This window comes from Nothoprocta perdicaria, unplaced genomic scaffold, assembly GCF_003342845.1.
Source record: "Nothoprocta perdicaria isolate Ctin4 unplaced genomic scaffold, notPer1 scaffold_7, whole genome shotgun sequence".
NCBI lineage: Eukaryota > Metazoa > Chordata > Aves > Tinamiformes > Tinamidae > Nothoprocta > Nothoprocta perdicaria.
The window spans coordinates 4,452,211-4,474,201 of NW_020455976.1; the positions used below are offsets into that span (position 1 = coordinate 4,452,211).

The 21,991-nt window shown below is 43.8% G+C and overlaps 1 protein-coding gene across 2 annotated transcripts in view; it reads left to right on the top strand.

Annotated features, from left to right (window-relative positions):
- The window catches only part of ADD3 (adducin 3), a 91,280-nt gene that overhangs the window by 60,285 nt on the left and 9,004 nt on the right, over positions 1-21,991 (top strand). For both annotated transcript variants that reach the window (XM_026050491.1, XM_026050493.1), the window contains exons 3-9: positions 5,368-5,590; positions 16,974-17,112; positions 18,302-18,453; positions 18,596-18,676; positions 19,962-20,111; positions 21,061-21,204; positions 21,293-21,391. In XM_026050491.1, coding sequence (XP_025906276.1) covers positions 5,396-5,590; positions 16,974-17,112; positions 18,302-18,453; positions 18,596-18,676; positions 19,962-20,111; positions 21,061-21,204; positions 21,293-21,391 — 960 coding nt within the window. In that variant the 5' untranslated portion in view covers positions 5,368-5,395. The remainder of the gene's footprint in view (positions 1-5,367; positions 5,591-16,973; positions 17,113-18,301; positions 18,454-18,595; positions 18,677-19,961; positions 20,112-21,060; positions 21,205-21,292; positions 21,392-21,991) is intronic.

A 21,991-nucleotide genomic window follows, 5' to 3' on the forward strand; every position in this document is an offset into this window, starting at 1 on the left:
CTCTGTTCAGTCCCGCAGCCTGGCTCTGTTCAGTCCCGCAGCCTGGGTCTGTTCAGTCCCGCAGCCCGTCTCTGTTCAGTCCCGCAGCCCGGCTCTGTTCAGTCCCGCAGCCTGTTCTGGGGCGCTGTGGGGGCTGCATCCTGCCCGCCTGGCCAGCGCGCCAGCTCGGAGGAGAAAACCCAGCCTTGCTATAACATAACGCCCTCTGGCAACTCCTCGTCGGATGTTCGTGGTATTTGATATCATGAACAGGAGAATGAACRTCTGATTTCTCTAATGTGTTTATCAGAGATTTGATTATTCAATAACATTCGCTACTGGATTTCATAGGAGAGATGCTTGAAGTTTGTCTTCTGTCTGATAATGATGGTGACTGAAGTCTCAGGCCGCCTTGTCCCGCATGTTTCCCYATCCTTCCTAAGCATTTGCTGGGAACCCTTATCCTGTTCCTTCGTGCCAGGCCTCGGAGCCGGCTCCCGCAGCCCCTGCGTGGGCTAAAGGCAGTGTGTTGGCTCAGGCTGCAGCCCGGCAGCTTCCCCAGGAGCGAGGATCATCCTGCTGGCTTTGCGCAGCGCTCCCGGTGGATGCCATCCCGGGGAGCAGGGAGGAAAGAGCAGGCTTCTCCTTAAAACAAGCAGATGAGAAAGCAAGGACAGAACAGCACCGTGCACTCCTCGAGGCAACGCGCAGGTGCCGCCTCATCCAGCGGCAGCGCTCCGACCTGGGAATTCGCCATGGCTCTCAGTCATGCAGCCGCGCGGCRCGTTTCCAGTGGCGGGACTCGCCGGCTGAGGGGATCCTCCTGTGACGAGAAAGCAGAGGTACCTGGAACCAGCCATAAAAATGGCATAAAAGGTAGATCAGTAGTTGCTTGCTAGGTGATCGGGCCATTTGGGCCATTCTGTGTTGCTCCTGTTTTTCTCCTGTGCTTTTTTAATAGGATATATATATACACACACCCTATATATTGATTATGTATGTATTCTGTGCACTCTGATAGGCAAATACATCTAGTCGGTGCCTTCTGGGGTGCTCTTTGGCATGGTACTTTTTTTGCGTTTGGTCTCTCGATTTTATTTTCTTCCATACTTCGTGCTTCCCTGCCTTTGCTCTTGAGCTGTGTCTGGTTTGACATTGAGCACAGCGATGCTGGAAAAGCAGCCCAGAACTTTCCTTAGAATTTACCAAATGTCAGACGGGGAGCTCGAGACTTAATCTTGGAACAGCACATTTCAGGCTGCAAGTAATTTGAATTAATTAGAAGCTTTTGATAAATAAGACTTCTTTTTAAGTAGTGAGACATGCATGTTCTCTATAAAAAGACAAAGCCCTCAACTTTTTTAGCCTCACTGCAGATACAAAATACGACAGACTGTGGAGGCCAAACGGGTGCGTTGCAAGGGGGTCAGAGGAGGGAGGAAGGGGCCTGTTTCCTACTGCAGCTGGTACCAGCTCTGTTCCCTGGGCCTCAGGAGGGCATCAACGGAGGCCAAGGAAGCAGAGGGGGATTAGCCAGGAGCTCTGCAACCAGAGCTGGTTCCAGTGCGTATGGCTTTGGCCAAAATGTTGGCCTGTCTCGACTGATGAGGAGTGACGGATCTCACCAGGATAGGATGAGATCTTGGAGGTCTCCTGGCGAGGAGAGGATGGTGATGAACTTTTTTTGTGTATATTTATCCATTTTGACCAGTCTAGATTCGGTGTCCAGTTGTTAGGGACACATACAATCTCTTATTCCTTTTCTTCCTCCTGTGACAGTCTGTGTAAAGGACACGTGTCTCTGCTGTGGACACCTGGGCAGTGCCGCGTGCCTAAGGAACATTAACTAACCCACTCCGGAGGAAGGCAGCTCGCTTTCAGTAACCCTAGCCTCGCAGCAAAGGTGATTTGCCTCCAGGCAACTGAATTAAAAGGGGAAAAAGAAGAGAGAGAAAGAAAAAGTGAGAGGATGCTCCACTGTTAATCAAATAGATTCTGATCTGTGTTTTCTGCAAGTACCTTGATTCAGTGTCCTTACTCGTCATGTTCTCGAAAGGCACTGCAGATTTTCAGATCCCTAGAAGCTCGGCTTATTTTCTAACAAGTCTCTCTTTTTTTTTGTTCTTCTTTTTTTTTCTTAAAGCAGTGCAAGACCAAAATAATAAAAGAATRGCTGGATTTGTTTGAATATTTTCCAGCTCAGCGGTAGGGGGTTCACAAGAGTCAGTCTGGGTCCAACAGAGAGCATATTGAACTGGATCTAATAAGAACAACTGGACCCCAAACCCCTATTACCTTCTGTAACTGAGTTTTTCTGCAGGACAAGGACTTTAATGTAATCTTAATAGCTAGAGGTAACAAATTAGTCTGAAAGGAAGGAAAGAATAAAGCCCACAGCAATTAGAAACTATCTCCTGAAGATTTTTAAGTCTTGCCAACCACATATTTGTGTCTCTTTGCAGATGAATGGGCCTTTCTGTCACTGTATTGTGATGTATTGTAAAGTAGCAGACTTGAACTAATTATGTCCTCTGAACTTAAAAAAAAAAATGGTTTTTGAAGTCCAGACATGCATGTAGTTGGCCCAGCCAAACCAGCGTCACTCAGGGTCAAGGGGATTCAGGAGCATTTTGGAAAAACAACAGTTGGATGCTGTAACTCCTGGGAAGAAAAAGTAAGCAGGAAACAGGGTGCAGGCATTGCAATTCACTGCTGATTTGAAACGGGTCTTGCTGGCCACATTTATAGGGTRACTTCAGTTCTACCAGGTATTGTGGTGCTCACCCCGGTGGAGCAGTGTAGATGAAGCGGAGATGGTTGTCTCTGGCTGAGAGCTCTGATGTGAAGCTGCTCTCTCCTTGCGGCATTTAGACAGGGAGGCCTGTGTGTTCTGCTGCTCTTGCAGTGCTTTTTTTCCCGTTGTTTTCTTAAGCYCGCATTTACAGTCGGGAGCCATAATAAATGGCAATACTCATAATAAAATTGTCTCTTCTTATCTGAAYGCAGGGAAATGAAGCTGTGATCATATCTTTGAGGTGTCCCAAGTGGTCTGTCCTTCTGCTGTAAAAGACAAGCTGACCTTAGCTGTAAAAGACAATGGTTAATTCTTCAGCGGGTGCTTTTATACCTGCACTTCATATGCTGTCCTAAGCCGCAAGGTGAATGCGAAGGCCTTAGATCATTAGTCTGTAGGAAGGGAAGGTCCTACCTTGAAGTAATTCCTTGGCAGAATCGCCCCTTCCTGGAAGCCAGCCGGGTCCCCTTGCCTGCTTCCCAAGCCAGTCCTTCCCGGACCACTCCTGCTCGGGAGGCTTCCAGGGGAGCCATCAGCAAACGGCACATGAGCTCGGCCTGCRCCGGAGCAGCAAGGGCAAAACTGGCCGGTGTTTCCCACATCGTCCATAGCAAAGTCATCAGAGTTCATGGATCACACGTTGAGGATGTGGCTGCTGCATCGCAGAACGTGATCTGTTTCATCCAGCGTCCCAGATAAGCTGCAGGAAGATCTTTGAGTGGAATGAGATAACACTGCATACCAACATGAGCTCTCCCAAAGAAATGTAAAAAAAATGATACCATAAATTAGTAAAGGAAAAAAAAAACAATTACAACTTTTAGTGATTTTTTGGGGAAGAGTGTTAACTGTTTTTCATCTCAGCCCTAAATTTACTGATAGTCTCCAATGTGCAAGCGAGTCATGGAGGGGGTTTCTCAGGCCGCCTCTGCTCGCGCTGTCCCTGCCGTGGGTGGTGCCTCTGGCTTCTGGGGTTTATGCGGGGCAGCAGCGCTGCGGACACTCGCGGTGTCCACGCTCGCCGTGTCCCAGCCACGCCGTGCCCGGCGAGCCGAGCGCAGGGGCCGGCGGCAGAGGCGCGGGTGTCTCTGCACCGCCTGCATCAGCAGCAGCTCCCGCSCAGCATCGCGGAATCGCTGCGGTTGGAAAAGACCTTCAAGATTATCGAGCCCAACCGCAGGCCCTGCAGCACCCTGCTGCTAAACCCCGGCCCCAGGCGCCTCACGGACACGTCTCCTGAGCACTGCCGGGGACGGYGACTCCCCCAYGTCCCTGGGCAGCCGGTCCCAGTGCTTGGCCACTCTTTCCATGTAGAAATTCATCCTGCTGTCCGACCTGAACCTCCCCTGGCRCAACCTGAGGCCATTTTCTTGTCCCACCTGTGTGGCCCTGGCCGGGGCGAGGGGAGGGCGCCTAGAGCAGGGCACACGGTGACAAACCACGTTAGTGCTCCCTGCCAACCTGTGTGCCTTCATGCTCRGCTTCGCCTTTCTCCTCTGCAGATGTGAATTATTTACATACTGAATCCTGCTGCATGTAAATGCTTTCGTGTTAAATATAGTATTCTATATATATTTGCATAAATACACTAAATATATAGTTTTTTTTTTATAAATTAAAATATATATTTATAGCAGGCTGCCTTTTCCTACCAATCTTGTTTCTCTTGCTTGCGCAGAGAGGGGAAGCGTTTCCTCTGCAGCGCCGTGAAGAGCGGTGCTCTCGCATYTCTTGTTTCTGATCCTCTTTTTTTTTGTATGAAAATTCAGCGTCTGCTTTCCTGCTTTTGATCCAGCGCTTTGTGTATACAAATGCTGATCAGTTTTTAAAATGATGTTTTAAGTGTAGCTTTCTGCTGAAACATGACTTTTTTTCCCTTCCCCTAATGTGATTAAATGAGCTTCAGTGAGAATCTTTTTCCTGCCACTGAACACAAGAGAAGAAAAGCTAAAACTGATATTTTCAGGGAGTATGAAACTGCAGTCCTGGGCACTCGTATGACCTTCTCCACTAAGTCCTTAGCAATTTTTYGTAGCGTCTTCTCAAACCTGAAGCCTGGTGAGATCCAGGCGACCCAGAGCTTCATCCTCAAAGTCAAGTTATGAGATGGGTTAGAAGGGCTGCAGTTGGGAGTCTTAGTTCAAGTTGGGAGATGAATTCTGGGTGGATGTTAAAGAGAGGCCTCATCTTCTGAGGACAGTTGTTGAAGTAAAACATGGCATATAAAAAAGCCATGGGAGGCTTGAATGTAATGTGCAAAGTTTGCCATGGAGCTTCTTATGGGCACTTTGAATGTCACTTCTAAATTGTGTGCTGCTGTTTTCCTCATTGAACTTGGATAGATGGTTACAAAGAGTCAGGGAGACTTTTTACAAGGTTTAAAATTCAATAATAGGTTTTGAATACTTTTTTTAGATTTTTCTTGGGTTTTTTTTTTTTCCATTCTTGACAATTATTTGCCTGTTCTGCTTCATTATGGATATTCTGCAGAGTTGAGAAGAACATTGCCTCAACAAGCCAGTGTCCAGACCTGGAAGTTATCCTCAGTGTTGTGTTTCTAATCGCTCTTCCCTCTTTCCCCCTGGATGCTCCAGGTGAGGAAGAGCCCCTCAGCGCTGAAGCATGAGCACGGATGCCAGCCAGGTGGTGATCACTACTCCCCCCGCTGCCACCATGCCCCATAAAGAGAGGTACTTCGATCGCATCAATGAGAACGACCCGGAGTACATCCGTGAGAGGAACATGTCCCCTGACCTGCGGCAGGACTTCAACATGATGGAGCAAAGGAAGAGGGTCACGCAGATCCTCCAAAGCCCGGTGAGCAGGGCTGAGGCGGGGTGCTGGTTTTGGGGGTTCCTGGATGACCTTTTAGGATTTTATTGTTTTTAAAGCTGCGTCACAGCTGGCTGGAATAACTCTGGGCGGTGGAACATCTTACAGGGACAGCCATTAAACAGCTTATCCAACATTTGTTTGCATAGTTTTTGTCTGTGAACAAACAGCCTGGATGTTTTTATGGTTTTATGCTTCATTGCAGTACTACAAAAAGAACTGGCTACTGCAGGGTGCCTAATTAAAACTTAGGAGCAGAGAAGGGAGCAGCAAAGTCACTGCTCAAATATGAAGAAATTAGGACAYGTTACATGGCGTTCTGCGTTCTGATTTCAAATATTAACTTTTCATTTGCATCCAGGAATGCATTGATTACTGTTTTTAATCAGTCTGTTGGCTTAAAAGTTAAGCTACACATTCTTAACATGTACTTGGGGGCGATYGCACCCCGTGTTTGCCACGTTAGCCCTCATCTCTGGGTCAGTTCAGTGCTGGTGTAGCATAGGTATAAGACTATTAAATCTATTGGAAGACTTCARAATAGTTTTATTTTATGTGTTCTTTGTGGTTAACCTGATGAACACATTGAAAAAACACTCTTGTCCGAGACTTTTGAAGCCATCAGGAGTAAGTGAGGACTGGGTGGGAGTGAATCATTGCAGGTGGCAGTATGAGTGTATATGTATGTGTGTGTGTAAATATATATGTGTGTGTGTAAATATATATATATATTTAAAATGGGGATAATGCAGCTTGCAAGGGGTTAAGCAGCTTTGCTTAGGACCCATCTCTGTTCATTTTTTCTAAAAGTTAGGGTGCTTCTAGAGTCGTTTTTTGAAGCTTTCCGGTATGTAATGAGACTGCAACCAGCTGTTAGTGATCATTCTATTATGAAGCCATGAATAATCCATGAATAACAGGATTATTTGCTAACGTGCTGTCGTGGAGCGCCCCTCGGGCCCGCGCGCTGCTCTGCGGATAATATGAACCTGTTGCCTAAGGAATTTATTACATGCACGTCACTTTGTGCAAGTTTAATTTTGCAGCCCACCTCTTTATTATAAAGAAAATATGGAGATATTGTGTAATGCATTTATCATGATAAATTTATGTTAAATAACTCCAGTCATATTTTAGAACAGTGTCTGCTCCTTCCTGTTAAAATACTTAGGCTCCGAGTGGTTAGAACAGCCAAGACTCCAGCCTTTAGCCAGTTTAAGCACAAAGTGAAAATAAATTACATAGACCTTGCTTGTGTACATAGCATTCTCGGGTCCTTTTGATGGAAGCACTAAATCTGAGAGGCTTAATTGTCTCCGTAGTGTTTGGGGGGAAAAGCWGGTTTGCCAAGTCTGCCAGCTGTGATAAATGTGTCTTTGCAAGTCCCTTTCTTTAAAGCTGCAGTGTCAGCATGAGGCTTGCAGGAGCAGTGGGCAGGTACTGCTTTGGAGCTGAATAACCATTTTAACAGAAAACAGGACAAAGAGTTGTTGGGCTCTTGGTAGTATCCTGCCACAAAGGCGTCCAAGCCCAGAATTTTTTAGAAAGTRGCTATTTGGAGCTGCCAATATGCTGCAAGTTTTTCATTTTTTTAAGAGGAGAGTTGTCCAAATAAACTTGCAGCAAAGAGCAAGAAGAGAACAGGAGTCCTGGGACCTGAAGTGGCCCATAATCAGGCCCAGAGAGGTGTTTCACCTGCAGGTTTCTGTCATACAGTATTTCTTTCTATTGATCGCATCTTCTGTTAAAGTAGAAAGTGTAGAGGAATCTTGCTAGGCTTTTTTATCTGAGAGAACAAAGCATTTTTAATGTTATTTCTCTCTATGTTTATGACAGAATGTCCCTCAGACAGTTTGGGGGTTGTTGGTTTGGAGATTTGGGGATAGAGGCTACGTTATTTCGTGCAGGTCCAGCTGCTGCAGTGTGACATGGTGTCCTTGAGGCAGGACTGAGAATGATTTACCTGCTCTCCTCCAGAATATAAATCTTGTCACAATAGTACCAGAAAACTTTTGTCTTCTTACCAGGCTGCCTAACACAAGTTCAAGGTTGAATCACATTATGTTGTGGGTAATGCTTTGTGCTGTAGCTGTAGAATTACATTAAATTAGAATTTCCATAGAGCCTTGCTGCTTTTCTGGTTTATTTCACTCTACAAGTAGTAGATAATTGGAAGGTGTCCTGGAAGAGAAGGAGGGATTATCAGATATTCATTTAAGAAAATCTTATTATTTACTGATAAATCTGCACCTGATCTTGCATTTTAATGTATGCATAGAGGTGGCAGAAACAGTTGGTTAGTCATCTTCTGGCAAGTGTTGGCCAATAAGAAGTGTATATAGCAAGGATGATAATCTTCCTTTCCTAAAATATACAAGCATGTGTGAACTCAAGATGAGATTGTTTGAGCATGCATTTTCTCTAAGCACAGGATTACAGTATAAAATTGAAGGGTAAATCACTGCAAGATACTAGGAAATTTGGTTACCTCATCTTTCATCTGTGATAATAAAATTTGGCTTCCTTCAGGTAGAAAAATTTAAATCCTTTAGCAAGAAAAATAATTAGTGAATTTATTTCAGAAACCACTGAGTATTTGGTGCTGCAGTACGTGTTGTCTAAGGGCTGCAGCCCTCATCAGAAGTCCACAGACGTCAAACTACTCTCTCCAATGTGTGCCCTGAGGTGCATTTTGATGTGCCATCTGACTACGCTTCTCTAATACACAATTTTCGTTTCTTAAATTGAGTAATTTCAAAGCTGCTGAAAAGCCACTCTCATTGCCTCTAATGTTTGCTAGTGTCTTAGAGCCTGTTCATAATAAGTATTATATGAAATGTAGGAGTCGTGTAATCACTGCCCACAAAATGCCCTGACGTTACCAGGGAAAGCTCAAATGTTTTGACTTAGTATTGCACTGGGTGATAACTCCTGGATACCTGAAGGCCTCGAGGATCTTTGAGGGCCCAAGCTCTGCTGGTTTGGCTATTGAAAGGTGAAAAGAAATTAAGTTCAGGTAAGTCAGAGTAGCCCAGCAGCATCCAGTACTGCTGACCAGTCTTTAAAGTAAAACCCTCTAAGTTTTTGTCTGTAGGATATGCAAAATGTGAATAGATTTTTTTTAGCTTTTTTTCCAACTGAACTCTGAAATTAAAAACACTTTTGTGTCTTTTTTATGTTAAACAATACTATACTGTTTGTTATAGAGAGTAACTCCATCTTTCAGTGTGTTTATTTGCTGCATAATCAAAACCATAATTTAAGAGAGAGGGAAAAAATCCACAGTGCTTGCCTGGGTATCGTGGGTAAAGCATTCGATTTATCATGATGAAGCTCCATGAAAACACAAGTCTGGACATATAAAAAGTGAGTTTTTTTTTCCCCCTGTGGTTCATAACTTGGGTTAGTGATCACACCTTGGGTTAGCGGTTTTTACTGATCCCAAAATRTTTGGCTCTGAGACAAGATTAGCCCCCTTGCCTCCCTTTCTGCTCTTCCCTGCAAAACAGCAGGTCCTGCTCCAAAGCTGAGAATYAGTGGGGCCTCTTAGTTAAATCTTAAGGATTTTCCCTTTGTTTTACCTAAGCAATAAAAATATTTTTCTCTGATGTTATTTTTAAAAGCACCACACTTCCAAGACAGCATTCGATGTGTGGTCAGCACTCAGTGAAAGAAGCTGTAGCCCTCCCAGACTGGGAAAACTGCAAGGGAAGGTGTTGGACGTTGTAGTGGACAGGCATTKGCTGTCGTCCTGCTTGTAATTATGGGAGAATGTGTGAAAAAAATGGGCTTCCCATGGYCCCTGTAATGGTTCCCTGTAAAACCTCAAATTCCAGAGGACACRCAAACACCAAAACTGCCTTAGTAGAGCCACTGCCTTTAGTTCATTGGAGGTTTCACCAATAGCAATGCACATACCACCTAGAAGAAATTAGGATCACTGCCTGAACTGCTCAAACATGTGTAGTGTCCTRTTCATGTCGGTGTATTTGAAGAAGAGCTACAGCTCAAATGGAGGCAGATGAGGACGCCTGCCTGCCTGCCTGGAACATACCCTCTTAGTTGCGTTACGTGGGCATTTGAGATGTATTTCTTTTTTTTTTTTTTTTTTACGAGTTTTAAGAGAAAGGTGGATTATCAAATAATGTACATAATGACAAGTTGAACAGTTGCAATATGTAAACATATAAATACCTGGTTATTGGAATTTAGATGCCAGGCTGATGGTTTGGATTTATATGTGACCGTTTCCTGGGCTCTATCAAGGCACATTAGCCCATGTGCACTTTCCTTTTCTGCACCCGAAATTCACACAGGTTTTGGGGGCTTGCTTGGTTTTACTCTGAGCAAGAGACTTGTTTGCAGGAGCTCGTGGTGCTTTGCTTTAAGTTTATATAGGGTGTGGAAAGCATTTATCAGTGCACTTGAGCTATGAAGGGCATTCAGAGCAGTTCTGGTTCAGTGCTGCTATTACATAACCACGTTAGTTCAGTTGTAGCCATCAATCGATTTGCCTACTTATATACACTGAGGTTAAAAACAAATTCCTCTTGTTCCTGTTGTCTGTCTTCTCTTCTACACGTGCTTGCACCCCAGCCTCGTGCTCCGGAAYGTGGGCAAACAGCAATTGCAGTGAGCAGCCAGTAACCCCAAGGGATTGGCTTGCAGGATACAGGATYCTCAAAAAAAGGCAAACAAAAAGAAAAGCTTGCTGCAGGTTTCTTACTGCAGGTTTCTCCTTTCTTTTTTTTTTTTTTTTCTCCCCTGGCTATGTTCGTGTCAGGACAGAGAAGAAGGACATGGTTTTGGTTTGATTTTGGCCTTTGCAGTTGTGTAGCTCGTTTTACTTTCTGCTGAGTGACCATGGGCTATTTTCACCATCCCACCCCCTTGTGGGGGGTTATCCCTATAAATGTCCTCTCGTTGCTTGTGTGCCTCGGCACCTGCTGCTTTTCCTGTGGGCCCAAAGCCCTTTGAGGGCCTCCTGGAGCGGGACCTGTCACCACAGGGTCTCAAGGCTCAGTCCTGCGTGTCCCTGCAGACCTTCCCATGGGACAGGACTGTCCCGGCCGCTCTGCCCTTGTGCCGCTTCCCTCTCTTCCAGTGTCTCCAGGAGGGGATTCCAGCAGCTCAGCACCCGCCCTTCTCCCATGGGAACGTCCCTCCGTCGTGTGTTTTCCCTGCACGTCGTGGAGGGCAGGTCCCAGACGGGCACGAAGCTCCCTCTGACCTGCCGCTGGCCCGCGGCGCTGCAAAGCCTCAAGGGCTGGGAATTTGTACAGCCTTAGTGCTGCCTTTCTTTCCTCAGCTGTACGTTCCTGACGGAGTCCAGATGGAATTTTTCACATCCATATTTCCGATCCCTGCTGCGTGCTGGAGCGGTTGAGTTTTCCCCTCCTCTCAGGAGGAGAGGGCTGCAAGGCAGCGATGCTTTCGGTGGGTTTGRAGGTCTGTCCTTTTTGATTAATTTATTTTTTTAAGTGTCTGCAAGCCGTGTTGTAAATTTGGCATAATCTGAGCCCTGTTAGCACACACTGTTCTTTAGATTACTGAAATCATTAAACCTAATGAAATCCTTCCTCCTTTGCTGACATTTTGACTAGATCATATCTCTATGGATCTATGCCTCTTTTAAGTTATTAATTATAAATAACAGTCTGATCTGAATTAATTCTGTAGGAAAGTGGTAGGGATGTATAAAATAAAATTGAGTGTAATGAAAACTATCATTTTGCTTTAATTCACTGGTTTGGTAGATGCTGTCAGAGGAAGTTATCAAGTGGGTCTGGCAAGGGAGCAAGAAAGGTTTCCATTGYAGGAGAAGCAACGAGTATCAATTAAAAGGAATATAGCTATATTCATTTTCAAATTTTTTATTTTTGTCATTTTTTTCAGACAGGTATTAGTAAGTAATCATTTGGTTTAATACCAGTTCGTTCCTATCCAGTGCCCTTCCTGCCTGATGACAAAATAAGCATATTCAGAAGCACTTTTGAAGGCTTTACGCATTTTGTGTCCGGATGCATTGCTGCCATATGTGCATTTACTGAAAAATCAGTTAGTCATCAACACGCAAGATCCCTGACGAGCTGGAATTGGATTCAATCTGGTATTTTAAGCTTGGCACATTTAAAAAATGGTAGTTATATTCTATCCAGTAAGATATAAGTCACTTGTCTCAGTGTAGCGTTGTGGCCGAGGGCATTGCCCCGCTGTGTGCAGGAGTTGCTGCTGCCTCTCSGGGACTGGAGTGAGGGGAATTGCAGCCAACATTTGCAAACATTGGCCCCGGGTGGGTGCGGGCTGCCTGTCCTGTGTCTGGGCACAGGGCTGTCCTTCGGAGCCACTCGCCCAAATCCAGCCCAGGCTTCGCTGCAGCCTCCTCAGCAGACACTGCGGCAACTTCACCCACTTCCCAGTATTTGTTAGTGAGTCTGTTTCTTTCCGCCCTCACCTAGAAGCCATTTCTTTTCTTAGAGTTTCTTATCTTTTCCTTGCAAGCCCGAACTCGCTGGCGGTTTTTTGTGGCCAGCTCCACCCTTTTGCATTTGGGGCTGTTTGTGCGTGACCCGCGTGCCGGGAAAGGCCGCGGAGCGACGCGCAGGCCGCCCCGGCCGAGCTCCCTGCGGCGCCCGCAGCACCCGCTGCCCTGCGCAGCCCCTCGCCCCCGACGACGAAATAACAGGTACGTTTTGAGACCTTTCCTTAATGGCAGTGGCTTGGCAGAGAGGTTGTGTATGTGGGAGTGTGTGCAGGCACACATGCATATAGATAGGCTGGGTTATGCCCTTTTAAAATTATTTATTAACATATAAACTGATCAAAAATGAACAGGCGCTTTATTGTATTTTTTCCTTTTTTGCATGATATTGTATTATGCATTATTAGTTTTCAGGCTATGTCATTAGTAAGTTTAGGAACCTTRTGTGTGTTAGAAAACACATTTTTATTTTTCCATATTTTTCTATATTATTTTTCCATAGACTGGCGTGTCTATTGTATTATGGTTTGGACCATAATACAATTAGTCCTGATGTGGACATAGGTGTTTGCTGGGCTTTGGTGTATTTGCAGATGACGTCTATGCTATTCTGTTTCTCTATTGATGGGAGGGTCTTTTCATTTTGTTTCTAGTTCTGTTAAGTAGATGAGTGAGTCCTACATGTAGAAATCAATGATCAAAAGCCATGAAATGCCATAGAAAGGTAATTATATATTTATAAGCTTGCACATATCATGRTGTCCCCAGAGAACTATTGGCCAAGGTGAACAGATTAATACTTAAATTTTCTAATAAAATATCTATAGCAGAGAACAATAATATATAGGCTATCTTAGCTAGATACTTTAGTTTGTCTGCTTCTGTTGATTAAAAACATACTTGTTGTCAACTAATAACTGCAAACATTTGCTTGGATTTCTAAAAGCCCTCATTTTGCACTGTTGTTTTACATTTGATATATTTTCGTTCCAAAAATATAAGTAAATGACTAAGAATTGAGGCCTACAAGTTAAAAAAGTTCTGCACCTAAACTGCTTATTACTGTGCTTAACTTTATGTATCTGGAAGTTGCACGTATGGGGAAGTAACACACACACATTTATCTTTAGAAATGACTTAAATCCCAGAGCCGAAACTTTATTGAGCAATATTGAGCACGCAGCTGAGTAACGTATTTCATTGATCTGACGACAGCTTTGTTTCCTTAGTCAGCATTGTGTTGTTGAGGGCTGGAGTTTGACTCACCAGGGACATCTCCCCTTGAGAAATGCCTGCCCTGTGCTGGAGCAGAGCGTTCGTGCYCCCTTTGGAGATGAGCTCCCTGAGCATGACTTTTGCTGGGGCACTTGTGGGCAGTGGCGGGGGAACCTCCCGTGGCTTCCAGTGGAGCCCCCGGGATTGCAGCAGCACCAAAGCCCTTGGGCTCCAGGCCRCGCTTGGACCTTTTCAGCAGCACCTTCTTGTTGCTGAATGGGTCAGAGCTCCAATTTGGAGCCCAACTCAACAGTGACTTTACAGAGCAGCGAGAAGAAAGCTATGAGCCCCAATAAACATGGTTCACGTGCTGGCTGACACCTAAGGGATGTTCTCCTCCAGAGGAACGTGGTGCCGCTCCGAGCCTTATCGGCTGCGGCGCAAGGCGCCTCTCGCCCGCGTCAAGCGGTTATCTGCGGATGGACAGCAGAGCAGCCTGGAGAGGAGAGGATCCAGACGCCGCGGAGGGGAGGGACAGACAGATAGGAGGCTGGAGGGGTGAACGCGGAGGTGCTCGAGTCCATAACTGGGGAGTCACCCGCGTGACRCCCCGGGGTGGCATCTGCTGGCAGCGTCACTGCTGAGCCCGCACGGGCTGAGCTCGAGTCCTCGGCTGCAGAAGCTTCTCGCCTGTTCTCAGCTCTGTGTCRTGGTTTGTCCAAGGCTGCCTAGCTGCTGCTCCCACCTGTCTGCTGATATTCGGGAGCAATTTTTAAGGGAAGGTTGTGGARTTTAACAAAATGGTTGATGCGGCACTAAAAAGAACCGTAGCCTCAGCGAGTGTAAAATACACTGTTGTTCACAGAGAGAAAACTGAGCTCAGAAGAATGAAAACATCTCAATCGGAAAGCAAAAGAATTTAAAATGCAATTTAAAACACAAAATTCTCCATGAAAAATCGTCCAGAATGCATTTTACTGTCTTCTTTTTTTTTTGCTATTGATGCTTGAGAGGAAAAAGATGTGAAAGTTATTGTAAAGGTCCTTGCAAAAGTTTTAAAAATCTGGCTGTGTAAGACTAAGAAGAGTTTACTGGGAATACTTCAGCAGATCCTTTTTGTAGTCCTCATTGACCTGAAGTAAAGGTGACCTTAACATAACAGAAATAACTGTTTTTTCTCCCTCTTCTCCAAAAAAAGCACATTACAAATTCCATCTTCCACACCGCCTCCATGACACTACAAATGTGTGGCTTCTTGCTATCCAAATGGCAGTATAAACTCTCCCCATTCTGCTTTCCCACAGTGTGAAATGACAGAGTTCTTTTGTAGGGATGTCTTTTAATAATAACGGAGAAATAATTGATAATTTTGTGGGGTTTTAATTCTGATTTTCTGTATATCCAACTTGTTGGCCTGAGATGTAATTTGCAGCGGGTTAAACACTCCAAGCAGCTTTTGAAGTTCCTCTGAGAATTGTGCTTTGGGTGCATAAAAAGCTGCTTAGTGCTAAAGTACTCTGGAAATGGGGCCCTGGGCATCTCCGAGTGAATACCCTTTGCAGTCTTTTGACCTCAATCTCCCTTCCATGCATTCTGTGAAGATGGTGACAGTGCCGCGCATCACCTTGGAGGCACGTCGTGAGGATTAGTGAGCTAATGCTTATGAAGCATTTGGATTGATAGTAATTATCTGCCCCAGAGAAAAGCTTGTCAGATAAATAATAATTGTCATCTCAGCGGGGTATGAATAGCAGAGCGTTCAGAAAAAACACAGGGCCGCGTACTAAACAGTGAGAAGATGATGAAGCACTAAATTTCCACTGTTTCAGAGAGAATTAGCACAAATGTGTGCTGACCGAGGCGTGAGGCCAAGGTGACACAGGTGACACAGGTGCCCTTTCACGTTGCATGGCTGCAAGAGAAGCAAAGCACCACCAGTCGTATCCCGGCTCTTTGCTGAGCCTCGTTTAATTCCTGCCCCGCTTCACATTTTCTCCTCCTTTGCCTGCCAGGTTCTTGGTCCCTTTTCTTTTCCCAAACATTTGCTGCCTCACAAACATTTTTTTTCCTGCCCTCTGTTTCCACAACTTGTTTGCTTTGCCAGCGATTACCTCCCGTKGCCCTTATCAGTTTCCTTACAACCCCTGATCCGCCTCCCGTAGCTTCACTTCTCTCCTCCCAGTTTTGTCCCTTTTCTCCCTCTCTCCACTTCTCTTATTTGCTTTTCCCCATCTGCTCCCTGCCCCTCGCACCCAGGTGTGAATTACCCTTTGCCCACCAGAACAGAGGGAGCAGAGACATCATTGGGGAGCGCCAGGAGGCTCCGGTTTTCCATCTTGTCCCATCTTAGCCCTGCAGAGCCGCTCCAGAGGGAAAAATCAGACTTTTCCCATGTATCTTAGACTTGTGCGGGGCTATTCAGCAGTTTTGTGGGAATGTTGTTCGCGTGGTCTGCTCTGCAGAAGCCCCGTGTAACGTGATCTTAGCRAAGATGCTGGAGGGAAGAGCACGAGGGTCTGAAAACCACATTTCAAGGCTAGTTCCTGGTGCTCAGCTGTCCAACAAGTAGGGTCACATAGGGTCTTGCACATGTCTATGGGGGTCCTGCAGGCTGTTCAACCTAGTTTTGATTATATGAGRGAATGTGTTATAAAACTGGTTGAGTTTTACCCAGCAAAGTGGGTGTTTTAGAGGACAGAATTAAAATGCAGTGAGTAGATGGAAGAAGCAGCATTTGCTTTAGTGAATGCTTTTCTCGAGTCCAAGTACTCCACCGAGGGAGGTAAACTGGAAAGAACAAGTGCATAAAAGGTAAAAGCAGTAGGGTATTGCCAGAGAATAACAAGATTTAGTAAATGCAGCCTGTACAGAAAGTTTGAAAGACATGAATTTTTTATTTAGTCCAGGAATATCAAGACTGAAGGAGTCTGTAGGAATCCTTRAACAACTGTGTGTTACGAGCAGTCCTTAATCTGCCTATGGCCTAAAAGAAACCGACTTTGTCTGTGGTATGGAGCGTGTTGGATTTAATGGCATAAAAACCTTTTTTCACGCTCTTTTTCTGCAAGAATTTAGCTGCTGGGTTGTCAGCATTTGTGCTGGCGAGACAAGGGAAGAGTTTCTCCCTTTTACAGAAGGAACAAAGTAGAGGAGGTGGCATGCTGACATTTCTTCTAATTTTTTCGTGTCTGTGCTTGACCGTGCTTGAACTCGAGTTTTCCATTTGTTTATGACTCTCTCAAACATGGATGGATTTTCAGAGAGATTACAGAATCAAAAAGAAAATATATCCAGCATTAAAAACAACCAATCTTGGTCAAATTTCAAGTACACCTTCCAAACTATGGCGAATTCTTGAATTGTTGATATAAACGTTTTTGTTAACACTTGAAACAATATATTTTAGTTTTTTTTCCATAGGAAATAACTAACCCTCTTGGGGCTGAGCCACAGAGCCTCCCCTCCCTCCCACTCCTCCCAAAAGCCAGTACTTTGCATACAGAGTTGTAGACCAGATGGTTAAAGTTTGGCAAAGCTATAAGCAGATGAAAACAAGGGCTAAGGGGAAGTGTCATGTAAAATTAATAACAGGCAAACCCACCAGCCCCACCTAGAATAATCTCATTTCTGTCAAAGCCAGGTTTCCTTGATGATTCTCAAATGTTTCCACAGGCTTTTAGAGAAGATCTGGAATGCCTTATTCAAGAACAGATGAAGAAGGGCAATAACCCAACTGGACTGCTTGCGCTACAGCAGATTGCTGATTACATTACAGCCAGCTCTTTTGCAGGTTTTTCCTCATCTTCACTCAGTAAGTGAACTATGTGGATAATTGCCYTTTTTCTCTTCTTTTTTTTTTTCCCCATCAACACCAGGTTTTAGCCATRCTGGCATTTCTTCAATACAAAAGTTCTGTCGGAGGTCATTTAAGCTGTAAAGCGCCCCAGAATCTAGGCTTGAAGCCCTGTCCCTCTCAGCCTCTCTCCCAATTTTTTTTTCATTTGTTACTGTGCAGTACACAATGTCTTGAGTCTTGACAGTAGGTTACTCTAGAGTTTACTAATAATTTTTTTTTATGGAGACAGAGAACTCAATGCAGCCTGTTGTTATTAACCATTTTCACAAGATATGAAATTATGATGAGATGTGAAACACAYACCATATTAGATTCTGATTATTTTTCTACTGTTGCATTTAAATTATGAAAAGGCAACTGCTGGTATTCAGCACCTTTTGAAAACTAATCCCCAACTGCCTCTTCAGAATTCATGAAGCAAGTGGAGCAGAGAACCCAGAGTCTTACTGGGGCAGCTGGAGCCCCTTGGAGAGATCACAGGTCCAACTAGGGGCTGCATAACRCTGGCCCAGGGGCCCGACCGGGATGGCTGATCTGGAAGTGCAAACTCTTGCTTTAAAAAGAAAATCTTTCATTTTCTGGGAGTACTTTCCACATAAATTGATCTTCAGTGTGTTCTCTCAGTTAAGAGCTATTGTTGTCCAACAATTGGAGAACTCTTGTGCTAGTCCTTATTTTTCCCTCAGTATTGAGTTAAAGGACTTGGACTAATTCCTTGTCATTATTTTTATCAGTGTCTGGAGTCCACCAGAGGTGTTTTCTCCTTCAATTTTCAAAATACCACGTAAAAATACTTGGTTAGTAGCAAACATCTTAAAGCATCACTCAAGCCTTACATAGCATGGCATTGAGGCAGGAAAGAATTCAAAGTGTGAAGTTCAAAGGTATTTAAAAGCAAGCCTTTATATTGCTTCTTTACTAGCCCTACAAACATGAGAGACTTAAGGACTTTGAGGTATGGTTCCTACTATCTTAAATTCACAGAGGGTTTTGATAAAGACCTTAGAAATCCAGAAGTGCATTTCCCATCTGGCAACTGCTGGTACTGCTAAGGTGTCAATTCTAAATACAGAGCTTCTGGAGAACCCTGCCATAACTTCCAGCGACTGGTCTGACTGGCCACTGTTTGCTTGTGTGTTTGCAGGCCATGGAATGGTGACACCCATCAACGACCTCGCAGGAATCGATACCTCCTCCTTCGTTAAGGGAGAGAAACTCACTCGCTGCAAGCTCGCCAGTTTGTATAGGCTGGCTGACCTGTTTGGGTGGGCACATCTGCCAAACTCCTATATCACAGTAAGTATTTTAGAGATTCTTTTTAAATTTGGGACTTTTCCCGTTTCTTCAGTTAATGTAATAATTTATTTAAGTTCTTCCCTCCTATATGATTAATGCAAACTCAAAGACATGTCAATAATCTATTTTTCTTTCTTTGCAGGTAAGAGTAAGCAAAGAGCACGACCACATTCTAATCATTCCAAGAGGTCTCTCTTTTTCTGAAGCTTCAGCCTCTAATCTGGTATGTGATTCGCCTACACTGATACCCACCAAGGCTCAGCCTGTTTTCTGAAAGACTTCTGCAGCCTCTAACCCGGACTCCTAACCTATAATCATCTTTGTTTTTAATGTTTGCCCACCAGATGCAAAGCTGATTAACTATTTGGATCATATGGTCCTTTGTCCTGAGCATTTCTGGGTTTAGCTTTGCTTTCTGGTGCTTTGTCTCCAGCTTAGCTTTGATGTGAAGCAGCAGAGCTTTGTTTTCCTCTCTGCTGAAGCTAATCAAATAGACTTGGCATAACAGCAAGCTTTTATTATGTGGTGATATAGTAATACATACGAAACTGCTTGGTAGGAATAGTGTTACTAGCATCAGCTCTTATCTTTATAAGTGGGGCAAGAGTACTGAATAATCTTTTCCCGCTCAAGAAGGAGCAGGGATAACGTTATAGAGTGGCATTTGGGAACTTCTGGCTACTAAGACTTGTCTTTTTTGGTGCAGAAGCTGCACTATGTCAGTGTGTTTCTGTGAAGAAACTCTCTGCTGCTGCAAGGGAGCAGTGATTGAGATTGATATCATTGACCAACAAACCTAGACCCAAAATACAAACGTGGGAACAAGACTTGATGTGCAGCTGTTGTTTTGCTTGGGCCAGGAGTAACTTTTTTAACATTTCCACACATTTATAACTCCTTAGGCATTAAATGTGCTTATTGGAAGTTTCTGAGAAGCTTAATTTTCTTCAAGTTTAAAATGTAGGAAAAGTAAATAAAATTAATTTTAAAATGTGAGAGTGAGGATGCCTCACAGAAAAAAAAATAAAGTTATTAGCTAATGGATTCCATGAGTATATAATTCATTTGAAATTTTTGATGGTGTTTTTTCTTCTTTTTCACTTTATTTGGATGATATTATAGGCATAAAAATATGCTTAATGATTGAACCAAGTCATATGTTTTTACACGCAGCTGATTTTGATGCTTTATAAATTGTGGAGACTTTCTTTTATACAAAAAGTGAGCTGAACTAAAGAGTGATATTTATGTTATATCAGGTCTCATCTTTTTGGATTAGGCTGGGCTTCCAAGAGTAAGCCGAATCTTGGACATTAGAGTGGTCTGTTGACCATAGATTCATGGCTGTTCTGCTATTCTGCTTGTTTTTTGCGTGTGTACAGATCCCTAAAAATGCAGAAAATGTAGGTGAAATTTTGGCCCCGGGAGGAGGCACGGAGAAGGAGAGASGGTTCAGGAAACGGCAGCGGTAGCAGATGTCTTGAACGTTGTTCCTTTGTTTTTTCCAGGTCAAGGTGAACATCCTAGGAGACGTAGTTGACCAGGGAAGTACAACTCTAAGTATYGACAGCGCAGGATTCAGTCCGCACGTGGCCATCTACTCCACGCGACCAGATGTGAGATGTGTAATACACATACACACCCCTGCCACGGCAGCTGTAAGTCCTCCTGCTTCTAGCACAAAGTGCAGAAGGAAACAGGTTAGCTTGGGAGCTTAGATCAGCTTTCTGCAGCTGAATCACTGCTCACAGCAGCTTCGTTTTTTGTTTTTAGCATCACATTCATTATTCATGACTACACTGATAGAAAAGGCTGATTCTGTGAGGTTACAAAATCAGCAGAGGAGGAGGGTTGGGTCACCGCAGGGAAAAGAGGATCAGATATGATCTGATGGTGCTCAGGTTGCGGAGACAGTAAAGCATCCAGCTCGCACGATCCTTATTTATAGCATCTCATACCATACGAGGTACTAGGTACGTTGTCATTTGGATGAGGAAACTATGTTTATAAATGGCTGTACTAGTAGTTCAGGACTGATTTATCTCCCAGTTTAAAGAGTGGTAGTTAAAAGATAGGTTATAATTATGGCACAATTAAGTAGAGATCTAAGCTGGACCATAATAAAAACTGTAAAGAGACTTTAAAGAGTTGCTTCAGGATAAATAGATAAAGTCTATGTTAAATTATTGTATATGAATGTATATATGCGCCTTCCCTGTCTAGAGACAGAAAAAGGAAGGGCAACTTCTTTTATACATATTCTTTTTTTATATATCAGTGTTTTAGTTAAAAACACTAGGAAAGCATGAAAAAGTGCTGTGTAGGTATGTGAGGAGAAATAAATATGGGCAAAATTCACAGAAAATATTTTCTTTGGGATAATTTGTCCTCTTCCACCACAAATCCATCCCTAAGTTAAGTAACAGTAGGAAACTACACTACGTAGAGCATTAAGGTTTCTATTATGGAGAGGTTTTTTCTTTCCTACCAGAGATGTAATTTACAGTCCCATAAGGCTTTTGGAGAAAAAGAGTGATCAAGATAGGGGTTCATCACTCAAGATGGTGAGTTTTGTTTGTATTTCARTGCTTCATTTTCTTGAAACAGGTTTCATCAATGAAGTGTGGTATCCTTCCCATATCACAAGAGGCTCTGATTCTGGGAGATATTGCTTATTACAATTACCAGGGATCTCTTGATGAGCAGGAGGAGAGAATTCAGCTTCAAAAAGTGCTTGGACCCAGTTGCAAGGTATTCAGCCTCCTTCATGTTTCTCATGACCAATTTTCATGTACTGTGCCAGTTTCTACCATTTAACATCAGTGTCTCTATTTACTAGGTATTGGTCTTGAGAAACCATGGTGTGGTAGCACTGGGAGAGACACTGGAAGAAGCATTTCACTATATTTTCAATGTGCAACTGGCTTGTGAAACACAGGTGAGAGAGAATTTGTGACTCAGGATACCTTCGTGTCGAGCTCATTTATCAAAGTTGAATGTTGAGACAAGGGAAAGAGGTTTTAGCCTGCGATCCCAAAGCATCACACAGCCAAAGAAAGAAAAGGTCTTGGGAGGAATGGTGTGGGCTACATTTAAAAAATAAATTGAGTCCCTAGATCAATGGTTTTCATTTGGTCTAACTTCTGCTGTCTCTTTAGATATATAGGTATTGTCTGTAAGTTTAGAGAGATACCACTGGGTCTCCTTACCTTCCATAATCCTAACCTCATGCCCAGGAACTCATCACTTCTTGTTCCCTAGCAATTCCGTCCTCCCAAGGATGCATCTAGAGAGGAAGGGCAAATGGGAGTCCCTCTCTCCTCCTCTCTTCCATCTCCCTGCTGTTCACTTGGAATTCTGTCACTCATCTGCTTCAAAATCTACATTAAAATGAAGGATATTAACAGCTGTGTGATGCAAAAAAAAAAAAAAAATCTTTTTAGGGTACTCCAAGAGCTGGTGTTTGAATCTGCTTCCTTTAAAGTGCAATTATTAATAGATAGTCTCATTCAATAAGAATCATTTCTTTTATGTTTCA